The sequence below is a fragment of the Melanotaenia boesemani genome, chromosome 17, assembly GCF_017639745.1.
Source record: "Melanotaenia boesemani isolate fMelBoe1 chromosome 17, fMelBoe1.pri, whole genome shotgun sequence".
NCBI lineage: Eukaryota > Metazoa > Chordata > Actinopteri > Atheriniformes > Melanotaeniidae > Melanotaenia > Melanotaenia boesemani.
In genome coordinates this window covers 29344604-29355139 of record NC_055698.1, presented here as the reverse complement: position 1 = coordinate 29355139, position 10536 = coordinate 29344604, and the positions used below count along the sequence as shown (strand labels likewise).

Sequence of the window (10536 nt, the reverse complement as noted above, 5' to 3'; positions counted from 1 at the left end):
CCGGGTTCTCCCTTAGAGATATTGTGAGAAGCTCGGTGATCCGGGAGGGGCTCAGAGTAGAGCCGCTGCTCCTCCACATCTAGAGGAGCCAGATGAGGAGGCTCGGGCATCTGGTCAGGATGCCTACGCCTCCCTGGACAGGTGTTCCGGGCACGTCCCACTGGGAAGACCCACTGGACAGTCTACATCTCGCGGATCCCCCTGGATGAGCTGGTGAATGTGGCCGGGGAGAGGGAAGTCTGGGTTTCCCTACTTAGGCAGCTGCCCTCGCGACCCGACTCCGGATAAAGGACAGAAAATGGTTGGATGGATGGATGGATGGATGGATGGATGGATGGATGGATAAATGGATGGATGGACATGGGTAAAAGCATGAAAATAAGTCTGGTGGGTCACAGGAGTGTAAGATCATTGTTTCTAACCTCTGCAGTTTTACAGTCTGAGTTATTCAACATTAAAAAATCACAGAATCAGACGGCATGTCAATATCCTGGGATATCAATAATCAGATGGAGATGCTTCATCTTCTTGGGAACTTGCTTTATTACAATTATACTGTATTTCATATAAATTCCTAATGGGTCTGTGCACCGGACTCTGCAAAAGTACCCATTAAAAAAAAGCTTTACAGCGCTTTGTTGTCCACAAACATCTATTAGAGTTGTCATTTCATAACATCCCTCCCCTCCTAAATGGAAACTCTTAGTTTAAAGCATCTCAGGACAACAGACGTTAATAAAACCTTTTTTTCTTTTACTAAAAAATAAAAAGGAAAATAATCTTGCAGCCTTCACACACATGCTGTATAAAATAAACGGAACAATGAATTCCTAAACTGTGCTCTTTTATTTTAACAATAACAAATATAGCCCAGTTAATCTGAAACCAAGTAGATTATCTGTTACCACGACAGTACTATGCAGCTTTTCTAGTTATAAGTTGCTACACAAAGGTGCTCCTTTTGGTGGTCTCTTGTTTCTTTGAGATTGGCTCCACTCGTTCGGTTGGTGAACCACAAGATAGAAATTCTCTGTATTCTGTATTCTGTGTAACGTCATTATCTTGCTCAGCATTTGTTACCTGAGACCTTCTGCAGATCATTTGTGGAAATGTAACTCTCCCCTCCTGTATAACATCAGGTATCAATAAAGGTAGATTTCGCTCCTGTTGGCTGATTAGTTGATCCATGTGTTGTGTGACAACTTTTCCTTTTCCTGAGAGCACTTCAGTAAACAGGTCCTGTCGTCCTTTATATGAGTCCTGGTGTCGATCTATTTAAGGGAAAAAAAAAGAAATCACAATGGATTAATATTTACAGGGTTGATTAAGTGCATCCTAGTTTCTTCTGCATGTTATATTCTAAAACGTGAGGAAGGAGTAACTATCACTGTATTTTCTTTCAAATCTCAGGGGGCAGTGTTCTCCCACTTCTGACTCCATTCACTTTCATTCTATTTTTTCTCTTTTTTTAATCAACTCAGGAGGTGAGAAGTGTCTTCCAATAATAACTACATAGAAGTTCTATATAATCATAAAAATTACATCTGTGTTTGGCAAACCGTTCTGCCAATCACAGTCCAAGTATTTTTTAATGACTTTTTGTTTGTGGAGTGGTTGTTTTAAGGGGAGTCAGGCCTTAAATCAAGTGAATTGAGATTTTGTGTCTGTTTCTGAGTAACTGCTGGCCAAGAATGTCTCTCATCCCTCACACTCATTTGGATCTGCTCTGTCACCATAGCAACCAGTGCAACAGGTGCTCCGTCTTTGTAACATTGGTTTCCTCATGATACACATAGTAAAGGCCTCTCTACTCAGCAGTCAGTAACTGCACTGGTATCTATTAAAATTTCTTCACAAATCTTCTAGTTTTTATTTGTTGAGTAATAATTAAAAACTTTACAGACTCTTTGTCAGACTCAGATCCTGATCACATCACATGACAAGAACTAAGATGAAAGTATAGTCCCAGTTACAAGTTTTGTTTACCTTTAATAAATGTTTCTTCTGTATCTGATGATGTCACAGTACTAACAATAAGTACTTTCAATATTTATTTAACATTTATTAATTGCTCGCAGCTCACACCCGACCCCTACGGGCCCTCATGCATGTGGTGAAAAGGGGGGCCCAGGTCACACCTTCGACCAGACCCCACCGGCAAACGCCCACCAGTTGCTTGCCCCCGTTCCCCACCTCCACTGATCTGACCCCAGATAAGCAGCAAGAAAATGGATAGATTTATTAATTGGCTTTATGTGATGATTTTTAGATTTTTGCTGTGAGCTTGTAAAAAATCTGGCAGACATCATTCAAGTTTTGTTTTTTAAAAATAAATTCTCAACATGAAATGTTAAAAAATTGTTTTTGTAGCTTCTGACACTTTAGCTGATGAAGATCCAGACTCCAAGAAAGAGAGTATACATTATTAAATTATTGCCTCTCTAACTGTTGCTGTTTCAAGTGAAATCACTTTTAGATATGTAATTAGCATCTCATGTTGGAGTTTGGATAAGTTAGACTTGTAAATATGGTGTGAACTGTAGAAACTGTATTATATTAAAATGAACGTGTTCAATGCTCTGAATTTATACAACATTTAAATAGCTGAAAAGTGAAAAGCAGAAAATGTTGAAAACCTGCAGCAATGAATGTACCAACGACAACAAAAAAACATCTGTTGATGAGTCTCTGCTTTTAATTGAAAATTAGGCAAGATCAGTGGAAATGAAATGGTCTAATATGCATTAATTTACTATTCAAAGACTGTTTTTACTAGTTTTGCTGTTGACCATAATTTCACAGTTGTATCTATGTTTCATCCATAGAAACTTCAGCGACTTCTAATAAATCCAAATTACTTTTGACACAAAAGAAAGAAGAAAAAGAAGCAAGATCATTTCTTCATTTGTTTTGGTTGAACAGAATCTTGTGTATTAATACCAGAGATGGCTGTACTAAATAATGAACAATCATGTAAATGATTATTATTTTGATAAGAATTAGTCCTTGTAACAAATAAATGATGTGGGATGCCAGCGTGAAGAATGTCACTGCAGCTGAAGTTTCACTGGTTTTATGTAAACAATCTGTACACTTTCTTGTTTGTTGGGTTTTTCAATAAAGTATTTTAATTAATTTATAAATCACAAATGTATATTAGTAGATGCAAAATATATTAGAAATAAATGAATAAAACAAAATTTATTTAGGCAAGGCAAGGCAAGGCAGTTTATTTGTATAGCACATTTCATGTACAGGACAATTCAAAGTGCTTTACATAAAACAAAGACATTACAGATATTTAGAATTGTAAAAGGCATCAACACATAATCAACACATAATCACAATAAAATAATAAATTACATTAAAATGATTAAAAGCAAGATAAGTAAAAAAAAAGTTACCGTGCAGACTTCATGCATAGGCGCATGAGAAAAAAAAATGTTTTTAACCTGGATTTAAAAATGTCTACATTTGGTGAAAGTTTAATCTCTACTGGCAGTTTGTTCCACTTGTTAGCAGCATAACAAATAAATGCTGCTTCTCCATGTTTAGTCTGGACTCTGGCCTGGACTAGTTGACCAGAGTCTTTGGATCTAAGAGCTCTGCTAGGTTTATATTCTCTGAACATATCACAGATGTATTCTGGGCCTAAACCATTCTGGGATTTGTAAACAATCAGAAGGGTTTTAAAATCTATTCTGTGACTGACTGGAAGCCAGTGTAAAGATTTTAAAACTGGTGTGATGTGTTCAGATCTCTTAGTCCTGGTTAAAACTCTAGCAGCAGCGTTCTGGATGAGCTGCAGATGTTTAATGCTCTTTTTAGGAAGTCCTGTTAAAAGACCATTACAGTAATCCAGCCTACTGGAGATGAATGCATGGATTAGTTTCTCTTGGTCTTTCTGGGAAACTAAACTTTTAATTCTGTTGATGTTTCTGAGCTGGTAAAAAGCTGTCTTAGTGACAGCTTTGATGTGGCTGCTGAAAGTCAGATCTGAGTCTATCAACACTCCCAGGTTACGAACTTGGTTGGTGATTTTAAGAGCCCGAGTCTCCAGGTGTTTACCAATGCTGACCCTCTTCTCTTTGCTACCAAACAGAATAATCTCAGTTTTGTCTTCATTTAATTGTAGGAAATTCTCCCTCATCCAGGTGTTTATTTGCTCCAGACACTGACACACTAAGTCTATTGGACTGCAGTCATCTGGTGACAGAGACACATAAAGTTGTGTATCATCTGCATAACTTTGATAACTAATGCTATAGTTCTGTAATATTTTACCCAAAGGGAGCATATACAAGTTGAACAGAAGAGGTCCAAGGACTGACCCCTGGGGGACTCCACAAGTCATGGCCACTCGCTCGGATTCATAGCTGCCGATCGTAACAAAATAACTCCGGCCTTCTAAATAGGACCTGAACCAGTTAAGGACCGCTCCAGAAAGTCCAACCCAGTTTTCCAGCCTGTGCAACAGGATTCTGTGATCTACAGTATCAAACGCAGCACTGAGATCCAACAGAACCAGGACTGATACTTGACCAGAATCGGTATTCAACCTAATGTCATTTAACACTTTGACCAGAGCTGTTTCAGTGCTGTGATGAGGTCAGAAGCTGGACTGAAATTTATCAAGATTTCCACTTTCATTTAAAAAGTCATGAAGCTGGTGAAATACAACTTTTTCAATAATCTTGGAAATAAAAGAGAGGTTAGAGACAGGTCTATAGTTGTTCATTATAGAGGCGTCTAGAGTCCTTTTCTTTAGGAGTGGCTTAATAGCAGCTATCTTTAGTGACTTGGGAAAAATGCCTGATGCCAGTGAGCTGTTAACTATCAGTAGGAGATCACTTTCTACTGAGGTAAAAACTGTTTTTAAAAAGTCGGATGGTATCATGTCCAGAGTGCATGTTGTTGATTTCAAATGCCAAACTGTTTCTTGTAGGACTTTTAAATTCACCATTTTAAATTGTGACATGACATCAGAATTATTTCCGGGTTTTAGACACAGACTAATTTTCTTGTGTGACTGTGTGAAATTAATATTTTGCCTAATTGTTTTAATTTTTTGGCTAAAAAAGTTTGCAAATTGGTTGCACTTCTCAGTGGAAAGGAGCTCTGGGCTTATCTGTTTAGGAGGATTTGTAAGTTTTTCAGTCATAGCAAACAGAGTGCAAGAATTGTTGACATTCCTGTTAATCATTTCAGATAAATGCAGCTCTCTGGCCTTGCACAGCTCATTATTATAGTTACGTAGGCTTTGTTTGTACAGCTCATAGTAAATTTGAAGTTTATTTTTCCGCCATTTCCGCTCAGTTTTTCTGCATTCTCTTTTTAGGCTGGTAACCACAGTGGTGTTTCTCCATGGTGTTTTCTGTTTGCTCAAGTTACTCTTGATTCTTATCGGTGCAACAGCATCCATTACATTCAAGATTTTCAGATTGAAATGATCCAGGAGTCCATCAACTGACTCTGCACTGGTTGTTGGTAACATATGTAATGGAAAATTTATACACATAGCCCTTATACTCTAAAATTTACTCTTTGTATTATTAACAACCTTGACTTATGTTTCACTGAGGAGGAGAACTACTTGTACCCAGATAATATTTAGTGAGCTCTCCTCCCCCTCACAGATGCTGATAACAGTCTTTAGAAAACATTGTACCAGGTGCAGACAATGTACTGAAGATTTGCAACCAACGACCTTGATGCTATCACGTCATACGAGTCTATATTAACCAAGCCCATGTTTGTTTCTGCGGATTTGCTCAGCCAAAACTGTTTGACTGTGTGATTCTCATTGCTGATCAGCTCTTAATAAAATACTCTGTTTGATTCTCACTTAGTGTGTGATCATTGATAATAAAATTCCACAACAATCTTGGCGTCACGAACAGGATATCTTGAGTGACTGACCGGAGGACCAGAACCCGTGATTGCGCATCCTGAAGGATACTTCAGCCCCTGGGTCAGCCTTAACCGTCAGGGGACGGCGGAGGGACTCCGTTCAGACACCACTGATATCCAGAACGAAGTCTGCGTGTGGAGCAGCACCCACAATCACACACGGTGAGAAGTTTTTATATCGGGCTCCCATTTACCACCCTTTTCTCACTATCTTATGAAAGTAGGGTAGTGGTCCCACTATCTTGTGAAGGCAAGGTAGATCTACTCTGCTGCGGTAGGGTAGGGTTAGTCCGGCACTGAATTGAAAACTTCGGTGGTAATAAGAGGCGTTTTAGTAAATTTTTGTGCCTGAGTTTGGGCTGCTCAAAAAAGAAAAATCCAGCGGGAGACGTCCTAGCTGCAATGGGAAACACAGCTGTGAAGGAGAAGGAGGGTGAATGGGACTCCCCAGTTTTAAGAGATATGAAAAAGAAATATGGACCTGACTGCATGGACTGTATGACTTACTGGACAGAGAAATATGGGTTTCCCGAGAACGGGAGTTTGAGTGAAAAAGAATTAGATAAGTTGAATGAGGCAGCACAGAAGGATTGGAATGAGAAAAAGAAGAAAAAGAAAATTAAGGCAGAGGATGTAGAAAAGTGGGAACGACATCAGAAATGTATTAAAATGTGGAAGAATGAAAGTGAATGCAGAAAAAGAAAAGCAAACACAAAAGAAATGGGTGGAGGATTAGATATGACTGGAGATATAGGAAACAGGAGGGATAATGCATCCCTGCCTAGTGCACCTCCACCATATAATAATTCAGGGCATTCACGACCCTCTCCATATCGTTCACTGCAGGAGCGATTACAGGCGCTGAAGGTGGATCCAGACCTGGACTCCTGTCCCCCAGTGTCGCAGCCCCAGCCGTCTCAGCAGCAGGAGCAGCACCGTCCAGAGGACCGACGGAGAGATGAGACATCGGGTCCCGCCGACTCCACCCAGGACCAGACTACAGGGGGAACTGAAAGACCGTCAGCAGACATGGCCAGCCCTTCACACACCAAGTCCGGGAAGATCTATGGACCGAAGGTGTCATCAACCTCCCCTCTCCACAGACTTGGGAAGGCTGCCAAGGATCTATTTCTGGGACAAAATACTGCTGAAGATGAGGACACTGAGGTCTTCAGTGCCCCCATGGTGGAAGTATCAGGACCCACAGGCCCCATACTGGTTTACCGCCCTTGGTCCCCCTCTGAAATCATGGAATATGCCAAAAATCTTCCTGACCCCACTGAAGATGGTGAGAAAGCTAGTGAGGAGTGGAGAGCTTTCTGCCGCGAGCACCGCCCTACTGGACTTGAACTAAGGAAGATATTTGCTAAAGTGCTCACTGCTAGTGATCTGGCTAAAGTCCGTCCCCACCTTCCTCCTGATGACACCTGCCTGAAAAATCCAAACTGGGACAATGACACGAACCGAGTCTACAGAGAGGCCATCACCACACTCTGTAATGGCATAAAGACTGAGTTCCCTAATCGAGGGAGTCTGGCCGCCCTGAGAAATCTGATCCAGGGCCCAGATGAGCGCATGGAGGCCTTTCTGCACAGATGTGAGACTGTTTTCACCAGACATTCTGGGGTCTATCCTTAGTCATGTTGTCTGATGTTTTAGACTGAAGTTAGTTCAGAATGAAGAATGAAGTAAACCTCAGAAACTGTATTGTTAAAAAACAGTTTTCAATATTTCTGTTTTCACTTTACTCAACAGGGGAGCGACACACCGCTGATGAAACGAAATAAATGAAATGAAAAAAACTTTATTAATCCCAGAGGGAAAATTTGTGTAAATGAATGAACCAACATTAAAGACATTCTGATGCTGCACCTTTGTTTGTAATCGAAAATCCTGAAGCCAAAAAAAATCTGAAAGTGAAAATCAAATGTTCAAATATTCATCAGTTTACTCTCCAGGCATAATTTCTTATTTTATTCTTCATTCCTGTGTAGTGGTGTGTTTCTGTGCAACATCATATCAGAGGTGTGTTAACAGGCTTAATTTAATATTAAATCTGGTTGCTTACTTGTTTTTATTTTTTAATTTTATGTTTTTCTTTTTATTCTTTTAGTTGTTTTACTGTTTTAGCTGTTTTTATTCCTGTCATTGAGTTCATTCTGAATTCTTGGCCAATCCCAGCCGTTAAGAGTAGAAGAGGAATGTAGACCATTAAAAGAATAGACTGTAGTCCCAAAAGCAGGATTGTAAGTTGGTGTTTTAAAATTCTAAACTCTCCATGTGAAGAATCTTATCTCTGAAATCTAAACATATGCATGTCAGCATTTTCCTCCACACAGATTTTCCTTTGTAAAAACATCTCTGATGTGTATCAGGTCGTAGTTACTCAGAAATGTGACAGCAGCTCAGTCTGGAACAGTAGCTGGAACTAATTACACTGTTGGGCTGGACTAATTAATTTATATAGATAAATACATCATTAAGAAACAACATTTTACAATTCTTTGTAGAGTGACAATAAAGGATGATTAACTAAATATGTAGAGAAATTATCAGGTTCCAACACTTCCTGACAGTAAATGGGTTGAGGTTTAATTTTCTCAACATTCTTATTGAGTTCAGTTAAACTAATTTAAAAGGAGAGCAGAAACACAACTAATGTGTAAAAACAGGTAATATTATAAAAATATAGTAAATTACCATTTTTTCACAAGTCTGTATCAAAACTATCCAAAAAGTTGCATTTTGGAGTGAAATTGTTTTATTTTTAACTAACAAACAAATAAAAAAGGAGGTAAGTGTTAATTAATAATATTTAGCAAGAAACCTGTTAAGTTTTGTGACTCCTGTTAAATTAGACTTTTTATTTCTTAAACATTTGAAAGTCAGAGCTGGAATAAGTTTAGAAAGATTGTTGTAGATGTTGGAGAGAGCCGTCAAAGGCAAAAAACACAAGAGAACGAAGAAAAAAAAAGTTTCAACATGTTTGGTTGTTGTAGATGAACATTATCTTGTGTTTGGGTTAAAACCAGAGACGGCTGTGCTCTCCTTCTGATGGAGGTCAATTCATAAAATAAAAATAAAGTTGCTTTTGGTTTAACGTGGTTCAAAGACCTACTGCTGCTTTACTGCTGTTTGTTGGTAAATTTGTGCTCATACTACACTGATTAAAATGTAAATGTATTTTATAAACTGGTTTTATTAGAACAGGTTTTAAGAGTTTGTTTCTTTGTAATTGTTAAAAACTGTTTTAACTGTTGTGTTTTCTTCCATTACATTTTGTGTGTGATCTTTAAAGACATTATTATACATAGTGAAGTGTTACAAATAGTATGTACTACTAACTTGTAGTGGTGAGTGAAGATTTAAAATCAATAAACCGCTTCTGAAAAAAATTTGTATCTTTTTTGTCTTTGAGGTTTACTCAATATTTTGTCATTTTCATAATAACTCATAAATTTAAAGATTTAGTTTAAAAATCTTAATACTGACATAAAGGTTATTAAAAGTGCCAGATCATATATAAAATAAATACTGTATGTACTGTGTAGTATTATAACAGTACAACAAAAACATTAATACCCACTGCAGGCAAAGTTAGAGCAGAAACATCAGTGTTCATTTATCTAATATTTAAAATTAAATACATTAAAGAATGATTGTAGTCCAATGTTTCAGTCCAGTCTTCTGTGTGTGAAAGAAGGAGGGTTGTAGCAGTAATCTGAGATGAGTACAATGTTTGAAAGCTGCAGGAATGCAGAATTTATTCAGCATTTATTGCATTTATTATGGCAGAGAGCACCAAAGGTATTTCACAACAATGTGAAATTTTTTATCTTAAAGGTATTTTACCAGTCAGGAAGTAGATCATAATGTATCTTAATTTACTTCCTGTGTATCTGAGCAGAATTATTTATTGTGATGATTTTACAGACAGATCAGCATAAAGTAGGAGGACCTGCTCAGTAGGATCATTATGTTGTAGTGGACAGAAAAATGCTTGAAGCAGCAGTTTTTACTGATTTAGTAAGAAAAGGATCCGGTTCTCTCTCTGATCTACCTGAAATGAAAGCTTGCTTTAAAACACTTTGGAAAAATGTTATTTAACTAACTCAGTCTAAAGTAGCCGAGTCTGTTGTTTATCGTCCACATTGTGTTTGTTTTAAGTGAAATTTAAATCATCATGTTTATGCTGCTATTTCGTCTCTTTATACAAGTTAGGTTGTTTTTTAGGATGTTATATATAAAATAGTTTTTATTTGCTCAACTAGATCTGTTTTCCATGTTTTTACCTGCTATTGAAACTGAACTGTGTGTTTCTCTGAACTCTGTAAGCTGGTGTGAAGGAGGGACCGACTTTCAGCTCAATGTAATAAAACAGAATAAAACATGTAGACGTCAGAGCTCACAGGGTTCAGGTCTGAATGTGGCTGATGAAGGTGGTTCCTGTTCTCCAGACAGGAAGACAGACTTGTTGATTACACTTTATTTAAAGGTGAAACTGATTAAGATTTCAGAGACATTTCAATACTAACGTTTATTTTTAAATGCTTCAGATTAAAGTAATTTGGTGGCCTAGCAGTTTTTTTTTTCCTACGTTTTAGTCTCATTTCAACAGTTGCATTT

The 10536-nt window shown here is 37.9% G+C and overlaps 1 protein-coding gene across 2 annotated transcripts in view; it reads left to right on the top strand.

Annotated features, from left to right (window-relative positions):
* LOC121656615 (H-2 class I histocompatibility antigen, Q9 alpha chain-like) overlaps nucleotides 1-10536 on the top strand; it is a 73918-nt gene that overhangs the window by 25520 nt on the left and 37862 nt on the right. The window contains exon 8 of one of the 2 annotated variants that reach the window (XR_006013428.1): nucleotides 7666-8466. Coding sequence is in view for 1 of the 2 variants with exons in the window: in XM_042011704.1 (XP_041867638.1) it covers nucleotides 7666-7701 (36 nt within the window). In the remaining variant the exon portion in view is untranslated. Of the gene's footprint in view, nucleotides 1-7665; nucleotides 8875-10536 lie in introns of those variants that run through there. The other variant, XM_042011704.1, reaches the window with a different exon arrangement.